This window comes from Garra rufa, chromosome 23 (genome assembly GCF_049309525.1).
Source record: "Garra rufa chromosome 23, GarRuf1.0, whole genome shotgun sequence".
NCBI classification, from domain to species: Eukaryota; Metazoa; Chordata; class Actinopteri; order Cypriniformes; family Cyprinidae; genus Garra; species Garra rufa.
Genome location: NC_133383.1, coordinates 33,018,636 through 33,045,957, shown reverse-complemented (window position 1 = coordinate 33,045,957; position 27,322 = coordinate 33,018,636). Strand labels below are relative to the sequence as shown.

The 27,322-nt window shown below is 35.1% G+C and overlaps 1 protein-coding gene across 1 annotated transcript in view; it reads left to right on the top strand.

The window, feature by feature from the left end:
- The first annotated feature begins 1,476 nt into the window (after positions 1-1,476).
- psd3l (pleckstrin and Sec7 domain containing 3, like) overlaps positions 1,477-27,322 on the top strand; it is a 153,802-nt gene continuing 127,956 nt past the window's right edge. The window contains exons 1-2 of the mRNA XM_073830094.1: positions 1,477-2,010; positions 20,779-20,875. Of these exons, the coding sequence (XP_073686195.1) occupies positions 1,477-2,010; positions 20,779-20,875 (631 nt within the window). The remainder of the gene's footprint in view (positions 2,011-20,778; positions 20,876-27,322) is intronic.

Genomic DNA, 27,322 nt, shown 5'->3' with positions numbered 1-27,322 from the left:
TGTGTTCATTATTTATTATCATGATAAACAAAAAATATAACAATCTTATAACAAGCTTATTTTCTGCAATAAACCAAAATCCAATGGAAAAATCATATTTTGTTTTCGTCAGTGGCCTTTAAATTGTGTAAATTGAAAACATGCCTAATGAAAACGCTTCAATTGCGCAAAAACTCCCATATATCGCAAAAAAGTTTTTGCGCTCGCATGAGGTGGTTTTTCAGGCAATTCAAAAAAGGAATATTTCGCAAAACAGCAATGGAAACGTTTTTTTCCACATTTACAGGTCACATTCGATTAAATATAGCCAAAATCCCACAAAAACCCATTGCCATGACTTATCGCAAGAGGAAAAAAATAAGTTTTAGTCGCATAACATGGGTTAATGGAAACTGAGTCATTTTGCAATACTTTGTAATCGACATTTATAAAATATCGCCAAAGTTGCGCAAATCCGTAATCGAAATGGGCCTAGTGAAACGAAAGCAATGTGAACCTCTGGGTTGGCCTAAAAAAATGCATCATCACTGCAGCACTCGAGTCATTATAGTCTAATAAATTATGTAAAAAATATTCTTCTTTAACCCACATAAAGGTGCTTCAAATGGTTCTTCACAGCAATGCCATAGAAGAACCATTTTCAGTCAGAGGTTCTTTAAGTAACCATCTCTTTCCTACCTTTTTATAATCTGAAGAACTTTGGCTGTAAAAAGTTTTCAACCAGTTTCAACTTAAAAACTTAAGTGTAGCAGCTGCCTTAAAATTTTAAGTTAAATCAACTTAAGTCATTTCAACTCACAAGTTAAATCGACTACTTTTTAGTATAAGTTAAGCTGACTTTTAAGTTTTAAGCCGATTTAACTTAAAATTTTATGGCAGCTGCTGAACTTAGGTTTTTAAGTTGAATCTGGTTTTAAGAGTGCATTTCTCCAAATGAATGCATGTGACAAAATCCAGTTTTAATTAATGCAGTTTGGGTGGACCAACAATTAATCTGGGTGGACCAGTGCCACCCTGGCTCTTATGATCCTGGGACTTCTCCTTTGTGAAATTTGAGCTTTTTTTAGAGCCCCTTGCACCCAACTTAAGAGAGATTAGCCTCTTCTACAGGAAATAGGAGATCATCATCATGGTAAGACTTCCTTCCTCTGCATCCAGTTGCAATCACCCTCCAGGGCCCATCAGCGCCAGTCTCCTACCAGCCCACAGAAAGAGGACCCTCTGTTTTACCATCTGGAGAGCCAGAGAGCCTCTGCCAGGGGTCACCAAAACCCGTCTGTTCCATGAAGTGCGCAAAAATATTAGGATATTAAGAATAATTGTATCACTTACAACCCTGTTGTATTGGATTACTGCGCCGCTCAAGAAGAAGCCACAGCTCTTCACCAAAAATCTAAATCAGGACAGCTGTCACAGTCGACACTAGATGGGACAGAATTCCCTAATTGGATTTTACATCAAGGGATTTCTGAAATCATGAGCCAGATGAGTCCTTCTGCTTCACAGGGAAACTCTTCCCCACCGGTGTACCCCAAACTCACTTCATCTGCCAGAGTGAGCTTCCTCCATCCAGGAGCTGCATCAGACACTAACGTCAGGATTCCAGGGATCAAACCTAAACTGAGCCCGAAGCCTCTTGTTCTTCCTCCACTTCCTGCGATTCCAGTCGTAAACCCCGGCAAGCCGCGTCAGCCGCACACGAGCTGGGTGCACAGCGCCAAACAGAAAGAGGAAGCTGGTGCTCAGAGCAGAGCAAAAGAAAGCCGGAGAGCCGAAAGGACGTCCTTTCTGTCTGCTGTCATCGAGCGAACCTCAAAGCTGTATGGATACACACCTGCACTGCATCCGAGCTCCTCCAGGGAGACACCTGCTATGGAGCCAGTCGATATCACATCGCATCTAGATAAGGATGGCGTTGAGACTTCAACATTGATGGCAGAAGCACAGTCTATTGCAACACAGAACCCCATGGTGCCATCGGCGAGACTTAGATCTGCAGTTCCTGTGAAGGTATATACATGCTTTACTAATGCTTCTAAGCTTCTCTGTTATTAATTCTTTGCTCTGGAAATTCATACATGCCTATGTGTATGTCTGATGGGTTACGTATATGTTGTTTTGTAAAGTTTATTTATTACATATATGATTCTGAGTGATTTGCATGTCTTGGACTAGTCTGGTCAATGCTATTTTAGATTGATCTGAAGAGAGCCTCTTTGGGATTTGAGCATGCTGGGTATTGTTTGTCTCTCCACCCAGATGGGCTGATTACAGCTGGTATCTGAATCTTTGCCATACCTCACATTAAATGGACAAGAACCAATTTTCATCTTCCTACTTTACTTTTTGAGAGTTGGAGATCTGTGCGGACTCTGAAACATTGGACATTTAATTCTTACTTAATTAGTGAATGTAAATGTATGGAGAAAATATCAATTGTCATTTATTGTATAGAAGGATGATAGCGCAACCACACTTTAAGTAGAATATCCGACAAGTTTGTAGGGTTTGTGGTCACTCTGCTGAGCCATTTATTTGATTCGATCACTTAACTTGATATTTTGTTTTCTAATGTTATGACTAATCAACATACTTTTTTGGGGCCACTGTATTCTTCTTTAAGATTCTCATTTTCTTAAAATACAGGAGATAAAATAATATTCATAATGGTGGAATGTTCTGTGTTTTAACATACTTTGCAGATCTTTTCTTACCAAAGCAACACCAAAAATCAAGTAGCACAGAACTAATATATAAATAAATTACCAAAAATTTAAGTTAATGTATTCATGTAGTCAACATGCCTTTCCAGTATATAGAAACTATTATTTGATTTTTAGCTATATCAAGTGCCGTTGAAATAAATCTCAGCATAATGATTTTCAGTGCAATACCACAATTGTGAATGTGGCACTTGCCTTTATAACTGTTTAACAAACAAGAATGTAATCTGGACTTATTTGAATTTCAGATATATTTGCTATTTTATTTTCTCTGTTAATGAAAATGGTCCTAGAGCATCACACGGATTGGAATTGAGCAATGAGTGGAGGACTGTCATCATAAATCTTTCGACAGCACATTTCAAAGGAAAGAAATGATTCATAACCCAAACTGATCGGGGTCTAAAATAAACCTTTTTGCCACAAAAGTTTCTAAAAAATACAAGGGATAGAACTAGAAGTATAAAACCAGGAAGTTGAACTTTAGGCCTTTTTGATAAATACAAGTTTGTATTTGAACTTAAACATGCATTTAATTATTTAGCAGACACTTTCATCCAAAGTGATTTACAAACGCAAATCCTTGTACGCCCATGCAGTTTATTAACAGGAACCAACAGTGTATTTGCAGTACACAGCGCCAAGTTTCACATGCATCAGCTCAGTCTTAGCACTTTTGTGTATATATTTATTTCTATTTCAAATATTTTTATATTAAATAAATATAATTTTTTTCCCTTTCAACTTTAAAGACAACTTGACAATTTAAGTTAATTAAACTTAAATTATGTTTGTTGCACTTGAATTATAAAGTCTCATCAGCTTCATTCTTAGTTAAGAAAACTTGACAATTTAAGTTCACTAAACTTAAATTGTTTACTGCACTTGTCTTATAAAGTCCTGTCAACTTTATTTTTAGTTAAGACAACTTGACAATTTAAGTTGATTAAACTTAAATTATGTTTATTGCACTTGTTTTATGAAGTCCTGTCAACTTAAGTTCACAAAACGTAACATTTTAAGGCAGCATGAACACTTACTTTTTTAAGCTGAAACAATATTTTTTTTTACAGTGTATATTTTCTTCTAACATTTTAGGTCCAGAATTTCATATTTTTTTATAATATCACTACAATATTTCTGCCATTTCTGGCATGCTTATGTCAGAAGTGTGGCTACATGAGATCTAAAAAAAAAAATGTTTTAAACATATTTTTTTGTGTGAAGTGCATAAGCCAAGTCTAGTCATTTTATAGGTATATAGCACTTTATAATCCATGTCTTAAATACCTGAAAAATAAAACATAATAAAAAAGAAGCAAATAAAACTTTTATTGACCACAAAGTTTTATTTATATGTAAGTAGTATATTTTGTTTGTATATACTTAGCTAAATATTTCCTTTGAACACTTACTTTTTTAAGTTGAAACAACACATTTTTTTTTACAGTGTATATACTTAATAAATAACTAAATATTTCCTTTTAACATTTTATGTCCAGAATTTCAATTTTTTTTATAATATCACTACAATATTTCAGCCATTTCTTCCATGCTTATGTCAGAAGTGTGGCTACATGAGACTTAAAAAATGTTTTAAACATATTTTTGTGTTAAGTGCATAAGCCAAGTCTAGCCATTTTATAGCACTTTATAATCCATGTCTTAAATACCTGAAAAATAAAACATAATAAAAAAAGGAGCAAATAAAACTTTTATTGACCACAAAGTTTTATTTATATGTCAGTAGTATATTTTGTTTGTATATACTTAGCTAAATATTTCCTTTGAACACTTACTTTTTAAAGTTGAAACAACAATTTTTTTTACAGTGTATATACTTAATAAATAACTAAATATTTCCTTTTAACATTTTATGTCCAGAATTTCATATTTTTTTATAATATCACTACAATATTTCAGCCATTTCTTCCATGCTTATGTCAGAAGTGTGGCTACATGAGATCTAAAAAAATGTTTTTAACATATTTTTTGTGTTAAGTGCATAGCCATTTTATTGGTATATAGCACTTTATAATCCATGTCTTAAATACCTGAAAAATTAAACATGATAAAAACTTTTATTGACCACAATTTTATTTATATGCAAGTAGTAATTTTTGTTTGTTTGTATATACTTATCTAAATATTTCTTTTTAACATTTTGTGTTCAAAATTACACATTTTTTGATATCACTACAATATTCCTACTATTTCTTCCATGTCAGTAGTGTGACTACATGAGATCTAAAAAATATGTTTTAAACATATTTTATTGTATAAGCCAAGTCTAGCCATTTTATAGGTATATAGCACATAATCCGTGTAGTAATATATTTTTTTATCATAGTTTTTGTTATATAATAGATATAGACAAATTATTACATTGGTCACGCCCCTAAACAGTTGAAATCACAGAAAAGCCCCGGATATCCTCATGAAGATTTAACATCTGGATTTAAAACTTCATGCATGATGACGTCCCAGAACAAGGAAAGCATGTGCGCGCACACACTCACACAAGCGCGCGCACACGCACTCACACAGGACTGTACCAACTGACAGACTGAGGGGGACGTGAAACAACAAGACACGCGCACACACACCGCTGCTCTCATGATGAGCACTAAATCACAGTGATGCCCAACATCCTGTTTTAAATGACTATTGGTGAATGTAAACCATTCTATCGGTGAGTTTCATTGTTATTTGTTGTTTCATTTAGTGTTTGTGCACGATTTCCCGGTGACTCCATTCACGCGCTTTCACTTCTGCAATATTTTCTGTTTATGTTTCACACGTTCAGTTTCAGTCCAAGGCGTTTTATATACGTTTGTGTGTGTTTGATGGAAAACACGCTTTAAGCATGTTTCATGTTTATTTTTGTTGCTGGAGTGCTCGTTCACATCTATTAGTGAAGCTAACAGACTTTAGCACACAAGGAGAGAATGAGTGAAAACAAATAAATGAGATTCCAACCGTGATGAAGATGATAATAACGAAGATAAAGAGAACATAGTGCCATTCTGTTTATTTTTGCAGTTTTTTGCTACGTCTTCATTCAGGGTTGAGGTTTATTGTTGTTTTATGGCTAGAGAAATGAATGATGATTTGATATCAATGTGATGATGCTTTATGCGTTTGACCTGAACGCTTGTTATAACATTGTAACTACTAATGTAATAACTACTATTACATTAGTAGTTTATTACATAAGTAACTAATAGTGGAAATTAAACTAGCAGAGATGAAGTAACAGTGCTGAGTTACCATAGACCCTCAATGCAAGCCTCACTGTTCAGGCTTTGTGTTCATTGTCTGCTGATGTTTGATGAAACCAGCCAATCAGATGTGTGATTCATTGATATTTGGTGTGCAAGCTTTGCTGGTAAAGCTACAGAACTGTCATGTGCTATTACAGCTTCAGTCCTGAGGTTTAGTGGTTATATTTTGGATGAAATCTTTCATTTGTTCATTAACCAATATGATACACCGTTCCAGACTTAAACGTGAAAGGGTGGATTTTTTTGTTGGTGGTGTTATCTTGGAAAATATAGATTTTGTCTAAATGGTAACATTATGTTCTTATAAAACGATCTATGATATTACATTTGTCTTGTGCACATGGTGCAATTGTAATGCTTTATTTCTTTAATTTTGGAAATAGAACTGTCAGCATTATGCTGGATCATGATTCATTGCTTGCATAGATTAAACAATTGACCATATCTCACTAAACAAGATGAATATCTAAACAACTGAACGTGATTGTATATATATGAGAAAATTAACATTAAATGCTAAATTGTGACCCAGGACCACAAAAACAGTCATAAGGGTCAATTTTTTGACTAAAAGGTTTCTGGTCCTTATGTCTAATAAGTACAATGTATTTAATGTGGTCACTTTTTCTTCTATTAAGGTGGGATATGGGTAAGGTTAGGTACAGGTTTGGTGGTATGGTTTTAGGGGTGGGTTACATTGTCTGAAAGCTGAATAAATACGCTTTCCCTTGATGTATGTATAGGACAATATTTGGTTGAGATACAACTATTTGAAAATCTAGAATCTGAGGGTGCAAAAAAAAAAATCTAAATATTGAGAAAATCACCTTTAAAGTTGTTCAAATGAAGTTCTTAGCAACGCATATTACTAACTAAAAATAAGTTTTAATATATTTACAGTAGGAAATCTACAAAATATCTTCATGCAACATAATCTTTACTTAATATCCAAATGATTTTGGCATAAAAGAAAAAATCATTTTGACTCATACAATGTGTTTTTGGCTATTGCTACAAATATACCTCAGCGACTTAAGACTGGTTTTGTGGTCCAGGGTTATAATTGTTCTCTGATTATGCTTAATACTCTGATTTTACACCTTTAAAAGTAGGCTAGTATTTTATTTTTTTTACTTCAATGTGAATTAGTATTATGATAGTAATCAGCATGTTGTTAATAAAAATGCATTTAATGTAAGTGTTTATTATTTTAGACCAGTAGATTTGCATGATTTCGTTTTGTACAAAAAAGGTTCCATTTGTTAACATTACTTAACTACAATAATGAACATGAGCTAACAATAAAATACTTCCGAAGCTGAACTTACAGAACACTTCCATTGTTATCAACTAACGTTAACATAGACTACTATAACAAATGTATTGTTTATTGTTAGTCAATGTTGGTAATGGGTTAACTAATGGGATCTTATTGTAAAGTGTTGCCAAAAATCTGTATTGCTGAGCACTTTATTTCTCCATGTCTCCTCAAAAAGCTCTGTAGACTGTTTTGGTTTTTAGTGAGTAAAGTTTGCTAACTTAAGTTAAACTTAGTGCTTTCTAAATTGGTTGATTTATCAAACTATCCCAAATATTTAATAAACAAACTGTGAAAAGTCAAGAGGATGCAAGCATTGGAGTTGAGCATGTGGGCCTGTTCATGTAACTTTCACAGTACTGTTACTAAAACATTGGGCAAGCTTTTGTCATGTCAGACGGTTTGTACGCTCTTGCATCATAGTCTCTGGTTACATGCCAGTTTTTTCCTGCATTGACATATAGCAGATGTTTTCTCTTCCACAAGCAACTGACAGTCTCCTCAGAGGACGGACCCCATGGAGTAAGCTGAAGTTTAATGTCTTGCTCAGGGCACAGTGGTGATTGACGAGCTCAATAACTTTGCAGTCAGGCTGAATGATTATGACAAAAATCATAATACTTGATTATTTCCCTTGACATTGCAATTGCACTATAATAATTTGGATGAATTGACAGCAACAGCAGCAACTGAATGTCATATTTTTATGTAGCTTCACTTCCAAAACACTAGAACTGTATTCCTAAATGAATTATGTTCTGTTTTAAACATCAGCTATTCATCAGCTATCCACCACATTAAGCATGAAAAACAAAACTGCTATTGAAATTTGTAATAAATTGAATGAGCAAGAAATTACACTATGTTAAAATATTCTGATAGCATGGATTGATGTCTGGTTCACCATATGCAGCTTGATTTTTCAGTCCATGTGTATTTGTGTGTGGACAGCAGTGCATGTGTGAGTGAGTGAACTCTCAAATAAGGGTTCACTAGGTAGTGTGCATGTGCATGCTCATCATGGAACATGGAAAACAATACCTGGCTCTTAAAGGAGTAGTTCACTTCTAGAACGAAAATTTACAGATAATGTACTCACCTTCTTGTCACCCAAAGATGTTCATGTTTTTCTTTTTTCAGATGTAAAGAAATTATGTTTTTTGAGGAAAGCATTTCAGGATTTCTCTCCATATAATGGATTTCTATTTGGGCCTCCGAGTTTGAACTTTCAAAATAGAGTTTAAACGCAACTTCAAAGGGCTCTCAATGATTCCAGCTGAGGAAGAAGCGTAGACCTTATCTTGTGAAATGAACGGTTATTTTCTAAAAGAAATTTAAATGTACAAATATATATACTGTATATACTTTTTATTGTTTTGCAAGAAAAAAATTCAAACTCGGGGGCACCATAGAAGTCCATTATAAGGAGATAAATCCTGAAATGTTTTTTTCAAAAAACATAATTTCATTACGACTGAAGAAATAAAGACATGAACATGTCGAAGAGGCAGAAGCCGAGAAAAAAATTCAGAGAAGTCAAAGTGGCAGAAGTCATAGAACAAGAAGAAGTAGAAGGAAATGGCGAAAAAGTCAAAGTCAAAGAGGCAGAAGCCATAGAAGTCAAAGTTGAAAGGAAAGGAAAAGGGAGAGGAAAAGGAAAGGACGTGAGGCCAAGTATGGTGACCCATACTAGGAATTTGTGCTCTGCATTTAACCCATCCAAGTGCACACACACACACACACACACACACACACACACACCCGGAGCAGTGGGCAGCCATTGCTGCGGCGCCTGGGAAGTCACCTCAGTCATGGTATTGAGGGTGGAGAGAGTGCTGGTTATTCACTCCCCCCACCTACAATCTGGTGGACCTGCCGGACTTGAGAATCAAACCTGCAACCTTTGGGTTACAAATCCCACCCTCTAATCATTGGGCCACGGCTGCCCCTAGGCAGCAAAAGGTCGAAGAGACAGAGACATAGAAAACATAGAAGAGAAACCTAGGCAGAAGCCATAAAAAAGTCAAAGTCGAAGGAAATGGCAAAAAAATCAAAGAAGTCAAAGAGGCAGAAGCCATAGAAGTCAAGGTTGAAAAGGTGGAAGAGGCAGAAGCCGTAGAACCCATAAAGACGAAGAGACAGCAACCGAAAATATTTTTTTTCAAAGTCAAAGAGGCAGAAGCCATGGAACAAGTAGAAGTCAAAGGAAATGGCAAAAAAACTCAAAGAAGTCAAAGAGGCAGAAGCCATAGAAGTCAAGGTTGAAAAGGTGGAAGAGGCAGAAGCCGTAGAAACCATAAAGACGAAGAGGCAGCAACCAAATTTTTTTCCCCAAAGAAGTCAAAGAGGCAGAAGCCATGGAACAAGTAGTAGTTGAGGGAAATGGCAAAAAAAGTCAAAGTTGAAAAAGAGACAGAAGCCGAAAAAAAAATCAAAGAAGTCAAAGAATCAGAAGCCATAGAACAAGTAAAAGTCGAGGAAAATGGTGAAAAAAGTCGATGAAGTCAAAGCCATTGAAACTATAGAAGAAAAACCTAAGCGGAAGCCATAGAAAAAGTCGAAGAGGCAGAAGCCGATTTTTTTTTAAGAAGTCAAAGAGGCAGAAGCAATAGAACAAGTAGAAGTCGAAGGAATTGGCAAAAAAAAACTCAAAGAAGTCAAAGAGCCAGCAGCCATAGAAGTAAAGGTTGAAAAGGTGGAAGAGGCAGAAGCCATAGAAACCATAAAGACGAAGAGGCAGAAACCCAAAAATGTTTTTTTTTTTCAAAAAAGTTGAAGAGACAGAAGCCGAAAAATAAATCCAAAGTCAAAGAGGCAGAAGCCATAGAACAAGTAGAAGTTGAGGAAAATGGCGAAAAAAGTCGAAGAAGTCAAAGCCATAGAAACCATAGAAGAGAAACCTAGGCAGAATCAATCGATCCCAGTGGAGGAAGAAGGGTCTTATCTTAGTGTTGGGGTACTCGGACTTGTACTCGGACTTGAGTTCGGTCTCGAGTACAATTTTTAGCGGACTCGGACTTGTCACGGACTCGGATGCATTTTGACTCGGACTCAAGCTTTTCGGACTCGGGAATTATAGCCGAGTCCAGGGACAGTTGATGGAAATTTTACTGACTCAATGCATTATTACAAAAGTGACATTCAGTATTCACACGTGTTTAAAAGTCTTGCCAGTACTTGAAAGCCAGCTGGTTTCTTTGCATACACATACCCAAAGCGGGCTCACCGAAAGCGCCTCTCAGTCAGCATGTGAATGCTGAATTAAGCGTTCTATTGCATGTTATTGCTACACACGAAAAATAAAGTCAAAAGGCACCATCTTGGAGAGTATTCATGTAAATACAGTCGGTTTTGTCTTGAGTTAATTTGAACAGTTGGGAGAAATACAGATGTGTCAAAATATATGATCTGTGCGTCCGTTCTTTAAGCGACAGCAGCATAAACCTGCTGCAGCAGACTGCGACATATTACATTTATTTCATCTCACAATTCAGAATTTTTTTTTCATATGTTGTATTTCAGACTTTATAACTCTATTTACCTCAACAGTAGTGAGTTTGTCAGTTATGAGGGGAAAAAATGCCAGAAGTGTGGGATATAAACTCATTAATTTTGAGCTGAAAAGGGAACAGGGAGAATGACTTTTCAAATCAGAATTGTGAGATATAATCTCGGAATCGTGAAATTTTTAAATATAAACTCAAATGTACTTTTTTTACTCTTTTATTCCATGGCTTCCGTAGACTGCTACTTAAAAACTGTCATTAACCCTCACAGCCTCATTTTCATCCAAGAAAAAAAAAATTAAATGCCATCTACCCTATATAAGGTCTAACCATTCGTCATATAAAACCCAAAACATAGCCACAGAGATAAGAGGTGCTTTCTCTGCTCCTCAGGTCTCATTCACAAAGCTTCCTACCCACCCCGTTGAATTTATACATTTACTATATAACAGCAAATAAAGTCAAGTTCTGGCCTGCCCTATAATTTTTCACATTCTAAAAGCTATTTCACTCTGAAATATGTCACAATACATAAGCTATAACTTCTGTTACATGACTTTAAGTTTGCTGAGCAGGACACTAATTATGAGATGGTGTGAAATCAAAAATCAAAATGGCAATATGCAATAGAGGTTTGCTTTTGTTACATTTAAATAGGCATTGCCTTAATCTAGTTGTAAAGGTTAAAACCAGGTTAAGATACTGACAAACAGTAGTGTTTAGTTGGACTCGGACTCGACTCGGACTCGACCCATTTGGATTCGGACTTGAGTCTGACTCTGCCCATTTTGGACTCGAATGGTTAAAGACTCGGACTCGACTTGGACTCGACTTAGGTGGACTCGAACCCAACACTATCTTATCTTGTAAAACGAACGATCGGTTATTTTCAATTCTTTACGACTGAAGAAATTAAGACATGAACATGTGGAAGAGGCAGAAGCCGAAAAAAAATTCAAAGAAGTCAAAGAGGCAGAAGCCATAGAACAAGAAGAAGTCGAGGAAAATGGCGAAAAAAGTCAAAGAAGTCAAAGCCATAGAAACCATAGAAGAGAAACCTAGGCAGAAGCCATATAAAAAGTTGAAGAAGTAGAAATCTGAGACAAAGTCGAAGAGGCAGAAAAAAAAATCAAAGAAGCCAAAGAGGCTGAAGCTATAGAAACCATAGAATAGAAACCTAGGCAGAAGCCATAGAAAATATGTTACATTGAATATATTATCTGTAAATTTTTGTTCTGGAAGTGTACTAGTTCTTTATTTGTACAACCCAATATAGTTTAGAAATCAGTCTTTGCAGGGTTTTGAACATTTGACCTTTGGGTTATTGGCCCTTAAGTGAAGACCATCACCCTATAATCAAATAATGATCTATGTCATTGTTATAACAGCTGTATGAAATAATAGTGCTTAGACATCAGCCTCAGCTATTCGGTTGCTGTTGCATATGGCTGCTTAGTCCTTACTGTTATGTGGTTAGATGAGTGCAGGAGTGCTGCGGTTGTCCTGGGTTGAATCTTTGGCAGTGGGTTTACTCTCTCAGGAAATGTTTCCACCTTTTTCTTAGCAAATGTTTCTAGTGTTTTTTTCACTGTGAGGTCTTCCGGCATTTTGACTTTAAGGATCTTCATTGGCTGATTGCTTTTTAATGAAGGTATTTTTTGTCTTTTATCTGCATTTGTGAAGCCAGGCATAAGTGTTCTATTCAATTGGGTTGACTTTGCTGTCAGACACTTATTCATAAAATGCTGAAACTGCTTCTTTTATACCGTTCTAACCACTTGTAGTAGTAAACCTTATAAAGAACACAATTTGTACATGATTTGTGTTGGCTGACCATCAATCACCTTTATTTATACAGCGCTTTAAACAATACCTCTGAATAAGCATAAAACAGACTAATATTAGCATAGATGCCATTCTTGATGCAACAAGTACATCAGGTGTTATGGGAAGTGTTCCTGGTTCCGGTTGACCTAATTAATGCAGCCTAACAATCCTTTAATGGATTTGGATTATAGAAATGTGTTAATGTGTTATGTGTAAGACAGGTATGTCTTAAAGATATGTCTTTAATCTAGATTTAAACTGCCTCCTGAACAGTGTTAGGTAGATTGTTCCAGAGTTTAGGCGCTAGATAAAAAAATGATCTGCCGCCTGCAGTTGATCTTGATATTCTGGTTATTATCAAATTGCCAGAGTTTTGAGAACGGAGCGGACGTGAGGGACTATAATGTGTTGAGAGCTCACTGAAGTACTGAGGAACTGAACCATTGAGGGCTTTATAAGTAATTAGCAAGATTTTAAAATCTCTCCGATGTTTAATAGGGAGCCAGTGCAGTGTTGACAGAACCGGGCTAATATGGTCATACTTTTGGTTCTAGTAAGAACTCTAGCTGCTGCATTCTTGACCAGCTGAAGTTTGTTTATTAAGCGTGCATGAACGCATGAATAAATGTTTCAGCATTTGACATCGAGAGCATAGGTCGTAATTTTGATATATTTTTGAGATGAAAAAATGTGGTTTTGCAAATGCTAGAAATGTGGCTTTTGAACGTAAGATTGCTATCGAATATCACACCTAGGTTCCTGACTGATGACGACGAATTGACAGAGCAGCCATCAAGTATTAGACAGTGTTTTAGGTTAATACATGCAGAGGTTTTAGGTCCAATAATGAACACCTCTGTTCTTTCAGAATTTAACAGTAAGAAGTTACTCACCATCCAGTTTTTTTTATATCAACTATGCATTCCATTGGTATGTTTCACCAGGCCACAAAGAAATATAGAGCTGAGTATCATCAGCATAACAGTGAAAGCCAACAGCATGTTTCCTGATGATCTCTCCCAAGGATAATATGTAAAGCTTAAAAAGTAATGGTACTGAGCCTTGAGGTACTCCATACTGCACTTGTGATTGATATGATACCTCATTTACTGCAACTAACTGATGGCGGCCAGATAAGTATGATTTGAACCATGCCAATGCACCATTACATGTCATAAAAAACACCATACATGACTTGTGGTTAAATTTAAAGCCAGACAGAAATTATGAGAACGACATGAATTAATTTTGACTTCATGTTGATTCATAAATGACCAGTTATAACTTAATTTAAAATAAGGCTAAAACAAAGGCTTCAATTAAACTATTGCACATCAAGTCGGGGGAGGTGTTATCTGACATCATCAAACAGTCTAGTAAAGCAAATGAGTTAGCTGGTAATGCATTATGAGGTCAAGTATCTGATAATAGAGGGTTCACAGAGATAAAGTGAGGAGTGTGATCACAGTCATGTGATCTCTGCATGGCGACCACCATTGCAAACAAACACAAGTGCTACTCATTTCTTTAGGGGAGTTTTTGCACCTTGAAGCTTTGCTGAAAATAAGACTGTGGGTAGTTTTAGATTAAATGCTTTTGCCATTTAAAGTCGTATGTAGGGTGACATGCTATATCTGAACTACTTTTTTGTCACTCTTATTTTATACATGTTTTCATGAGACAACACAACACATTCACGTTATATTTTAAGAGCTTTCAGGACCTAAAATGTGCACTTGACCTTATAATAAATTAATAACGATAACAGTCAACATATGCTTTACTAGATTAAATTTGATGATATCAGATAAAACTTTAATTGTATTTTAATGGTAAATTCCTGCAGGATGCTGTTCCATTTTTAAGGAAGTGGAAACATGAACATGAAAACGTGTTTTGCTGTAGCTCTTAAACATGCTCCGAAATGGCGTGTCATTCCTCTGTTTTCTGGGAATAATTATCATGTTGAAAACTGAAGATCATGCTGTCTGTGTGTCTTAAATACCATGTTTTACCTTGAGGGCAAACACAACTCAGACTGCTCGTGAAATATCTGGAATGTCAGAATTGGTTCATCTGGTTGTTCCCAGTTCAACCTAATTTTGTGACCTACTTGTCTCAAAGTAACCAGATAATGTTTTGGGTGCCCAGTCAGGCTCTCTAACTTTAATGTTCCTCAAGTCTTTTGTTTTTAAAATGCATTTGTTTCATCTCCAGGAGTAGGCCTGTTCCAGGAATGATAATAAACACTGTGGTTTAAGGAGGAGCGCACTGGATGTGGCAGGTGGATGACATAAGTGACCTAAAATTGTTTCTATGAAAGTATGCATATAGCCACCACCATTTGGCAATGGAAGCTATGGACTTCTGGGGTTGCTCAAAATTCTTCCATGCTATTGCCTGCCAGTCACATAGTTTTTAAGCAAGTTCATAGTTTCCTGAAACAAGGCCTTCAGAAATTGTTACCAAGGGACGCACATAACAAAAGCATAGCAGATGCATTGTGTATAGGCTAGTTTTTCAGTAACAAGTGTAGGGTTTGACTGAGTGAGCAAAGCTTAGGCTACATACATGCCATTATTGTGAATCTTTCATTTTGCACAGTTGGCCTATTTTACATCAACTGAAGCCCATAAACGTCACATTGTTCACTTTTTGAAGAAGTGCAGAGACCTTTGTGATCCTTTTGTCTGCTTGAAGTGCTCTGTGTGTGATACCTGTGCCATTTCCTTTACATTGTTACATGAACAATCAGGCTGTGTTACTGATACCATGAGCCTTGTGACGCAAAGCAGTTCTTGTGCCATCTGAAGTGACTGAACGTAAACAGTTGGTTCACAAATTGAGTCAGATTTTTTTTTTAATAGCATCTCTCATTTAAACTTTATTAATATTTTTTTTATTGAAATTATATTGAAATGATACCATACATTCACATATCAGCATAGCTAACAACAGCATGCATACAGACATTGTGTTTTTACATTGTGTACATGTATACAAAGGAAAAAAAAAAAAAAATAGATAAAATAAAAAGGTGAAATAGGAAATAGCATCAGTCAATCACAGGAAAACCTGACAACATCAACATCAGTTTGTTCATTCGCAGTTATATTTGGTTTTGAAGGTAATTTATGAAGGGACGCCATAAGACAGTGAACTTGGATCTGGAGCCCCTTAAGTTAAGTCTTATTTTTTCCAAACTCAGGAATTGTAACACATCTTTGGCCCACTGTTTAAAAGCAGGGGGAAATGACTGTTTCCAATTAATTAAAATCAAGCGCCTTGCCAAAAGAGAAGTAAAGGCGATGCAATCCAGTTCACTTTTTGACAAAGTGTTATTTCCATATACAATACCAAAGATAGCAGTCAAAGGATTTGCACAAATATCTTTACAAAATATTCTAGAATAAGAAAGAAAAATATGTGACCAAAAACCAGATAGGACATAACTAAAACATATGGACTAATGTAGCAGGGCATTGCTTACATCTTGTACAGGTGTAATTGAGTCAGATTTTAATTCACAATAACACTCTGACAGATTAATTCAGTTTATTTATTGGATTTGTCAGGCAGAGTATAAAAAGTGTTTTTCTTCCCGATATCCAAAATGTTTTTGTGAAGTTGCACCTACGTTTTACAACCTGATTAACCTTACACTCTTAAAAATAAAGGTGCTTTAAAAGGTTCTTCACAGCGATGCCATAAAAGAACCATTTTTGGTTCCACAATGAACCATTCAGCCAAAAGTTCTTTAAAGAACCATCTCTTTCTTACCTTTTTATAATCTGAGGACCCTTCATGGAACCATCATGGAACCATTTAGACAAAAAATGTTCTTCTATAGCATTGTGAAGCACCTTTTTTTAAGAGTATACCTCAATTTTCTCTGCAATATCATTTCCTATTTTATATGTTATGTTTATTTGTGTTTCTGCATGTCCTTTGCAGTGTTTTGCAGTGCACCTGAGGACATTTTGAGCAAGTCAGAGCTGACAGCATTCCATTGCTGTGCCTAAGAATGCCGTCAAAGCAGAATCTCATGAGGTTTTCTCATAGATACAGCCGTTTTCTTCATAGCTGCTGGTAGAACATTGCATTTATTACGCTTAAAAGTGTTTGAATGAATTAACATTGATTTGTTAAATCTATTTTCATGGCCGTAAGTGGATAGCATTTTGTACTAACTAAGCATCTTGAAAGGCAGAGATATCTCTTTAGTGTTTCTGTATCTCCAATCACAACTGAGTGGAAAAGGGGCATCATGCAGTGACCTTTAAACAGATCCACTCCAGGCCTCAATGGATATCTTGGGACTGGTCAATAACTGGATTTCCTGATGTCTTGCCGCTGAGAAGTTGCTGTCCGAGATTTGACTTAAACATGCTCAGCTCTGAAGCCAACGTTGGACTTTGAGCTTGTTTTATAGATGGCGTCTGATAAAGATGTCTGATTCAGAGAGTCACAATGTCTGAGGTTGAACTCTGATCTTAACAAACAAGGGAAAACAGACAAACCTGGTCAGATTTTCACTAAGGCAGACTTCTCTTGTGAAATTGAAAGCGGACACCGTTTCATTGCGCCTCGAGCTCAGTTCCAGTAATTCCACATGGTCGTCATGTGGCTAGAGTGTGGTCAATTTACTTGTCAGCTACAAAAGACACTGGTATTAAAAAATGAGCCCGTTTCTGGAAACAGAAACATTCCTGAGCCGCCTGGAGCAAGTCATAGCGACCGGCCTCCTGCGGGAACTGCAGCGTGATGGGCATGAGTGCTAGATTCACACAGACAGCTTGACATTCAGGCCACTTGCTGGTTTTAAAGGAACAGTTAACCCTGAAATGAAAATGCTCGGATTTACTCACAGTCAAAATCGCTCCAAACCTTCTGTGGAACTCAAAAGTAGATGTTTAGCATAAAATCAAAGTGAATCTTGCCTTGTATTTCAAATCTTCTGAAGCTTTATGATCTCTATATGAGGAGCACTAAAATAAATCTGTTCATTTGTCATTATTAGCCAGGTTTCCATCCAAGGATTTCAAAAACGTAATATTTTTTACCTATATAGCTGATGGAAATGCCATTTTATTGTGTCGACACAACCTTTTTAGCGCATAAATTCTATATTGGTACTTCAAATGTTGCAAAAATTTCTTTGGAAACACTTTTTGTCCAGAAAAAGGGGTTTAACGCAAATAAATGTGGTGTCGCATGACAGAATTAGCCTGTAGCCTGTAGGGATGGCTCGATACCACAATTTTGACTTCGGTACGATACTAGGATCCAATACCTTGGTATCGATACCAAATCGATACCATAGGTAAAAAAAAAGAATAAAAAAAAAAAAGAAACTAACAACTGTGCAAAGAAATTGTTACAAAAAAATAATAAAAACTACAATTTTGATTTTAGAAGAAACAAAACTGAAGAGATCTAACTAAAATAAAGTAATCTCTTAATATATGTGACCCTGGACCACAAAACCAGTCTTAAGTCGCTGGGGTATATTTGTAGCAATAGCCAAAAATGCATTTTATGGGTCAAAATTATTTAATTTTTTTTATGCCAAAAATCATTAGGAAATTAAGCAAAGATCATGTTCCATGAAGATTTTTTGTAAAATTCCTACTATAAATATATCAAAATGTATTTTTTAATTAGTAATATGCATTGTTAAGAACTTAATTTGGAGAACTTTAAAGGTGATTTTCTCAGTATTTTGATTTTTTTGCATTGATTTTCAAATAGATGTATCTCGGCCAAATATTGTCCTATCCTAACAAACCATACATCAATAGAAAGCTTATTTATTCAGCTTTCATGTGATATATACACCTCAGCTTTGTAAAATGTAAGCTTATGACTGGTTTTGTGGTCCAGGGTCACATATTTTCAGTCTTTATCACAAAGAAAATGTGATTGCAACCAGAATGCAACAACAACAACAACAACAACAACAAAAATCCCAACAGAGTAGAGGATACAGGTTGAATTGTGATTTTGGGACTGAATAAAATGGGTTCACATATAAATATGTTTTCAGTCTTTATTTTTTTGCTAGCTCCTTTGACCGCTGCAGAGCACGTTTAATCTGTGTGATCCTTTGCCGTTTGTCTGTTATAACGCTTGACAGTTTTACGCCAGTTTGCGGAACACTGCCGCATAGTGGTGAAAATCGGAACAGCGGATGAAATACCGAACTGAGCAAACTTTTGATATTGTACCGTTTAAAAGAAATTAATACCGGTATTTTCACAGTACCGGTATACCGCACATCCCTAGTAGCCTGTAGTTCAAAAGCGCATTAAATCATATTCACATTATTAAACTGTATCTAAAATAAAAGTAAAAGTAAAAAGATGTCACACCCCCGGACTTTCTTGTTGGTTTTTCCCATTTTCCCCTGCAGTTCTGAGTGTTTTTGGTTTCTCCCTTATTGTCTGCACCTGTGTTTGTAATTAGTCTGTCTCTTTAAGGTGTGTGTTTTCCCAGTACTCTTGTCGGTCTTTAATGTTATATGGATGTTTTCCCCTGGTGTTCCCGTGTCTACCTCTATTCTGTTGGATTTATTAAATATACGTCTTTTTATTACGTCGTTGTTCGTGTGTTCCTGCCTAATCCGTTACAAAAGACAAGTTACCTCTCAAATATACATCTCTTAATTCAATGTTCCTGAAATGGATGAAAGGTTCAAATTGCATTCTGCAGACTGTAAAAAACAGTGGTTTCAACTTAAAGTGCTCATGCTGCCTCAACATGTTACATTTAGTCAACTTAAAATGTGAAGTAGGCTAACTGACAACTTGAATTGTGTAGGCATAGACTTTTTCAAGTTAAATCCAGAAAGTTATTCTAACGCGTATGTTTTAAGTTGCTAATTACAACAATATTTTGCTCATTATAAATAGCCTCTAGTACAATCTGTGCCATTCAGTTTGATCACCTTACCCCGTGATATTATGCCAGGCTTGTTTCACATTAATATTGGAACGCAAAGTACAAGATTCATTTTGGCTTGTTAGCTTCTTATATTTTCATATTTTCACTATAAAAATGGAAACAACTTACAATACTCTTTCATTTTTGGTCACATTAGAGTAAGACATTATTCAAAACTATTCTAAATATTTATCTTATTTTTGTACATTCACAATAAAAACAAAACATTGTGCGTTTGTAAAATAAAGGAAACAAATGCCTCTTTCTCATCACAAAAAAATCTGCATATAGGCTGCTACTTGTATGATGGCACAATTTTTTTCCCCATTTTGTTGATTTTTTATTTTATTTGTCTATTTATTATTTAGAAATCACATATCACAGCCATGTAATTTCATTGTAATTTAACATAATCTTGTCTTTTAACTGGTAATAATGGCTTAACGACTGTCGGTTGTTGGTTAGGAGTAATAAAATAACCAAAATGAACATTTCCAAGACAGTCTAATAAAAGTTAATCAGAGAAATAATAATAAAACAGCTAAAAAGTCTGTAACTAAGTACAAAACATACTCATGACACTTGTTTAAAAAATATTTGAATGCAGGCCTATACAATTAAATAATGAAGGACAAGTTTTTTTTTGCGATAGACCAAAACCTATGCAACATTTCCTTTTTTTGGGATGACGTCATCATGCACACCATTTTATCGATAAAAAGCCAGTTGGATGGAAACAGGCTGGAGACAACTAATTTATTTTAAGCATATTCTCTTTTTCAATAACACGAACTGGATGGAAACTTGGCTATTGTTGTGAAACCTTCTGCATCTTTTTTAAGAATTTATATATATATATATATATATAACACGACAAAATAAATGGAAATAATGAGGATTTTGAGTCTCTGCTTCTCATGAAGCTGTCGTATGGCTTAATTTGTCATATTTTGTTTTGCTGAATTTGGAAAACTTTCTCTTTTCTGTGATAATACTGCCATATGTCCACTTTGAAAAAACATTGTTTGGTCAACAGATGGTCTTTGTCTCTGTTCTTAGTTTGACATCATGTCCTCCTGATGATTAATCTGAGAATAAACCTATACCAGTTTTGTCACCAAAGAAGCCACTAATGATGTCAAAGTAATGCATGTTTAACTCTGTTTTTTTTCTTGCAGGGAGAAGCATTGGATCGGCTCAGCAGCTCGTCTGCACACGCACAGAGTGTTGCCAAAGCCAAGTACGAGTTTCTCTTTGGAAAGACAGAAGACACCGGTACTTTTATGTTCTTGCATACTTCATGCATACTCATGTAATTATTGTGCACCGGTTTGGGTGGTTTATAAGGACACAAATGTGTATAATGACATGGGTATGACAAACCACCAAACACACACATAGGCCTCTTACACCCTTTTGAGAAAGGTAGCAGCCTTGAACTCTGGGAGTTAATCCCTCAATTGCCATGAGTCATTGTGTGATTACTGATGTAGCGATAATTATAGCAACGTTTGAGCGTGAATTTAACCCGTTTGTTGTCTGCTATTTTTGTCCAAATGCAGACTATTTAACTGTCGCATTGTGTCCAATAATTTTATGGAAACCACCCATTGACTCATAAAGCTGCTGCTGGTAAACACTAAACAGCGTATTTACTTTCAGTGCTGCCATGTGCACTTTTTATTTAAAAAATGATTAAATTGTTATATTTTGTTAGTTTTTTTATCTATCTTTGGGATTGTTGTTTCATAAAAGTAGTACATAAAAATTATGAATGCATTTGGGTTTATTGAAAAAAAAAAAGCGGCTTGTTTTGGGCTTGTTTCAGATACAGTTTTTCAAGTGAGGTCTGGCAACGTTGGTTTCTATGATGAGTAATGTATGGGATTTCCCCAAGACCACACGGCTGTTGGGAAAAACTTTAGTGGAGAGAGATTGTTTTAAAATATGTGAGCCAGTGAAGGCATTTACCTTTGTTTCTGTGATCGTCTAGCATTGACTGGCTTGCATTCTTGAGCTACCATTTTTCAAAAGAGACGTCACTGTATTATCAACTAGTTGTTCAGATTGATTCTGCTCACAAATGCAGCTGTCACTACTTTAAATGTTTGAGGAGTTAATTTTGGTTGTGGAATGAGGATATCACTGACACAGTTGATTGAACATTGAATTGATTGACAACTGTATTAAGCTGCTGTGTGTGATTGAAGCACCACACATAAAACATGCTCCTCCAAGATCCTAGTGTTTCCGTATCACTGGCGTGTCACGCTTTAGTATTAACGGCCGTCATGATGAAACCTGTTTCAAAAGTGAGGATGATTCACATGCTCATAGTTGACACACATCCAAACCAACAGAAACCAACAGAGCACAGCAATGACCTTACATTCCAGTTCATATTATACAGTGCCTTGCGAAAGTATTCATACCCCTTCATTTTTTTTCATATTGTTATGTTGCTGTCCTATGTTAAACTACTTTACATTTCGTTTTTCCCACATCAGTCTACACTCCCTACTCCATAATTGCAAAGCAAAAAATAGGTTTTCAACATTTGTGCAAATTTATTAAAAATAAAAAACTGAAAAGATCCTGTTGCATAAGTATTCATACCCTTTTCTGGGACACACGAAATTTAGCTCAGGAGCATTCATATTGCTTCTAGATGTTACTACACTTGGAGTGGAGTTAAACTGTGGCAAATTCATTTGAATGAGTCTGATTTAGAAAGACACACACCTCTCAGAAAAGGTCTAACAGCTGAAAACGCATATCAGAGCAAAAACCAAGTCCTGAGGTCAAGATAACTGCCTGTCGAAGCGTAACTACATGGGATTCAAACCGGAGCTCTACACCAAGGTTATTATAGTTTTGCTTTTTTTAAATTAGTTTTATTTTAATATAGTTTTCAAATTTACAGTAAAATTTAGTTTCATTTTTATTAGTTTCATTAACAATTTTGTTAGTTTTAGTTTCGTTTTTATTTTGTGAACACACTTCTATTTAGTTTTTATACAGTTTAGTTTCAGTTTTAGTTTTAGTTTTTTAGAGATCAAATGGAGATCAGGATTTCCCCGCAATTCTAAACTAAGCTAAATAATGTGAGACTAAATATCAATTGCTGCAGTCTGTTTAAAATTCATTTGAATGAATTATTAAACATTTAATACATAATATTATGTATTTAAAATGTAACATATTTAATACAATATTAAATATTAATATTACATTTATGAAAAAGTGGTTTGAATGAATAAATGACTCACTCATAATAACATTAGTTTATGAAACGTTGATGAATGAATGTCTGTTCAGTGACAAATATATTTTTTAACAGTTCTTGTTTCTACCTAGTGGAGAAACAATGCAATCGACAACGTTATTTGATCTCTACCATAGACATCAATGTTCATATCCAAGCTATGACCTTTAATCCCAGTATTGCAGTGATAATATAAATGACTGTTTGTGAAGCTGTTTCTCACCTAAACATGGTGACTGCTCTCTCTGTGTCAGCAGCAGTGCAAATACAGATTTGAATGTTCTGTAACACTCTTTCAAAGGTTTAATAGACATGAGGAATCGTTGTCATTTGTGACCCTGGACCACAAAACCAGTCATAAGGTTAAATTTTACAAAACTGAGATGTATATATAATATGAAAGCTCAGTAAATAAGCTTTCTATTGCTGTATGGTTTGTTATGATAGGACAATATTTGGCCGAGATACATCTATTTGAAAATCTGGAATCTGAGGATGCAAAAAAATCAAAATACTGAGAAAATCATGTTTAAAGTTGTCCAAATTAGGTTCTTAACAATGCATATTGCTAATCAAAAATTACATTTTGATACATTTACAGTAGGAATTTTACAAAAAATCTTCATGGAACATGATCTTTACTTAATTTCCTAATGATTTTTGGCATAAAAGAAAAATCAATAATTTTGACCCATGCTATGTATTTTTGGCTATTGCTACAAATATACCCCAGCGACTTAAGACTGGTTTTGTGGTCCAGGGTCACATTTAGAAATGAGATCGCGTGGGTGTCGATTTGTTAACAATCAATCAGCTCTAGTATATTGGTTTGATTGCTTGTGTTACATAAAAAATAAATTATTTTGTCTACAACTGATACAGTAGCCTAGATTTAATGCGGGTGCTGTTTAGGTTGCAGTCTTTATTATTTTTCCACCATGGGGTGAGAACATAATGATTACGAAAACCAATTGTTTACTTTTGATAATTATTATCTTATTTCAGTTAGTTTTTCAATAAAAGATTTCATTTATTTTGACCTTTTTATTTTATTTCAGTTTACGAAAATGTTTTTCCATTTTGGTCTTAGTTTTCATTTTTTGTTTACAAAAATAACCTTGCTCTACACCTCTCAAGGACATCTCCGTACTGCGTGAGCTACTGAACAAACCTACTGTCTATGAAAACCTATAGACATGAAGCTGCTTATGATATGTCATGCTAACATTCAAAAGCATCAGTTTTCAAATCTCCCAGCATATTAAACTTGTTTTTAAGTCATAATGTAATATTCTTCAGGTAATTATGTGAAAATCACACTTGATCAAAATCTCTAAATCATGCTTTGTGTGAAAAGAAATAAAAGGTGTCTGAGTTTTACTGCCTCTAGTCTTAAAACAATAGTTCACCAAAAATGAAAATTTGCTGAACATGCCCTTTTTCAGTCAGGCCACTTGAGATGTAGATGAGTTTGGAGAAATGTGTCATTCCATCACTTGCTGAACATATGACCATCAGAATCCAAACAGCTGATAAAAACATCACAATAATCCACAAGTAATCCACACCTCTCTAGTCCGTGTGTGAGACACTGCAAAAGACAGAAGATGTGAGCGCAACATAGAATTTTTACATAGAAAAACAATGGAAAAGTTGCACATTGGAATGGAAAATGCATTCTGTGTGAGTTTTTTTATTCACAAAAAAAAATTGTAACCTTTTGGTAACATCTGGCCAAAATAAGTCCGTAATCCATTATAACACTTCCTCCATTAAAAAAGGTCCACCCCATGTTGTTCTCTCACATCAGAATCCAGCCACATGTTTGTTTAGAGCTGTTTTGGACTGTTTTTGCTCATTAACAGTGTTTGATCTGTGCATATTTCCTGATTAAGACAAGATGACTTTTGATCCCTTGACTGAACTACAGTGCAACTAGAATCTAGTTCTGCGCAACATCTAGTTCACAAAACCGCAAGAGTTAGTTCTACAGAAAATAATCATGAGTACACAAGCCTTGCTATGATCTGAGAGGGTTTTACAATGCTGACTGTTAACTAAACCACAGCACTGTATCAGCATGATAAGAGCTCTTTTAGACAGTGTTGGGCAAGTTACTTCCAAAATGTAAGACAATATATATTACTACTTACTGTCTTTTGAAAGTAATTAGTTACATTTAAAGAATACTTTGTCTGAATTGTAATGCGTTACACTACTTTTAAGTTACTTTTGAGGTACTTTCACCAAAATATCCACAGAAGTATGACTAGGCTTGTTGTAATGTAGTTTTCTGCTGCCATATGTTATAACATTACCAGTAAATGATCAGTAATGTGCTCTGTGTAAACGCAGAACGAGATTACCGATATGAGCATGTGGAATGCGCTGACGAATAAAGGCTGCTGTATATACCTTACATGAATAAATGTCCAAATTAGCCAATCATAGCATTCTTATGGAGATGACGTGATTACTCCAAGCTGTTTACAAAGCCCTGCTTCTTTTATAAATATTTTTTTTCGATGTAAATACGCACTAGATGGACATCTTTGACAATTGTGCGGCGTCAGCTTTTTCAACAAATTGTACTATTATGCGCGTCTGTCTTTATAAGAGCAAAAGGGCTGAAATAAAATGTCAATTTTGGACAGATAGTGAGACTAATGAAGACAACTTTTAAGGTGAGACACTGCAAGTAAATAGGGTAAAAAAGATCTAGTAGTTATCACCTTACTTACCCAGTTGATTGATTACATTTTTATAATTGCAAACATTTTTTGTATTACAAGTTTTCTAAAATGTTAGGTTTAAATATGCAAATGAGGCATTATTTAATGAAATATGCGCTAATTTGCATACATTTCTAGTACAAAAATCTAAACACTGGATGAAGTCAGTTTCAAAATTCTTGTTTCATTTAAAGACATATTAGAGTCAAACATTTTTACAGAGGGAATTTTGGGCATCTCATTTCGTCACAACATAATTCAGAAAAAACTTAGAACAGGCAGGAAATACTATATGTTTTACCATTTTTTGAGGAATAAAATGTATAAAATCAAGCAAATTGTATATGATTGCAAATCCCAATGTAAAAACCTTCAGGATGTAGGCAGGAATAAAAATGTAAAGTTTGGTGTAAGTGCTACTGAAGTGGAGATTTATGGCTCAGTGCAGGAGAAAAAACTCATTTTGAGAAAACGGCCTTTAAAAATATGTATTGTAATTGAAATCGATTGACACAAGTGCTATAAAAGAAACACTTAACAGTATTTTTTGGATGTTTTCTTTTCCCTAGTCTGAAAAACACTTTATGAAAAACCAAAAAGCCCAAAATCTCAGATTTGACAGGTACATGAAAAAAACAGCGTTTTTGCCTGCAGTGTCTCCCCTTAAAGATAATTTCCGATGACTGACATCACAGAATTTATCGGCGTTTTGGTGCTGGTGTGTGAATGGTTTCTTACCAGTAAAAAGCCAGAATGCCATTGATTCTTGTGCTAATTTTTGCAGCAATTTACGGGGTTGCTTTATGAAAAGTGAATGAATTGTATTAGTGAATCTGTCTCTCATGAGTATTTAATAGCCCCAAATTCTAGCATTATGACATTTTCCATATGACCTTACACACATTTTTATCTTGATTTAACTTGTCCAGATTTATTTATCTATTTTCTACACTAGATCTGTAGTTTTATCATTTCAAACCAAACTAACTCTTGTTATCAGATGTTTTGCTTCTGTATTTTTTGACATACAGGCAGTGTGTGGCTGAAGCGTCTAATCTTTATCTCACATACTGAACTGTATTGTAAGTGCATTGGGATGCACTTACAGGTTTTTGATCAAATTTAGTTTACAGGACATTTTCATTTGGTCTGTGAAATCCACAGTCAAATGCTGCCATCTGGTGAAGAGAGTAGGAACAGTTTAAATCAAATATGACTAATCTGCCTGTTTAATGTTTTGACCCTCACATTTGATGATGACCAGTGCTTTCATTTCAACCAGAGCATTAAAAATGAAATTCACACACAGTGGCTTGATTTTCTATAAGTTGCAAGTTTTTTATTTCCTTAACTTTGTTAAGAGCACAAAGTAAAAATGGCAAGATTATATAATTGTCCTGATAACATGATGAAAAAAGAAATTCCCCTAAATAACACTTATTAGGTGGTTTGGCATCTTTCATTCTTTGTTCTTTGGGGACAAAATGATTATTTATATATGAAAAACATGTGTCTGCTGAATCAAAATCACATGGTGTAACCATGTCAGTAATTTTCTTAATATATCAAGTCATTTTAGCTTTTCTATGACAAAGACAGGCTAGTTCGGGTTTTAAACTATGATGTGGCGCGACATGTATCAATTTATTTATTTGTAAAAACAAACAAACAAGCAAACACAAAAGCAACTAATCCTGAACCAAACTGTTATCCTAACTCTAAACC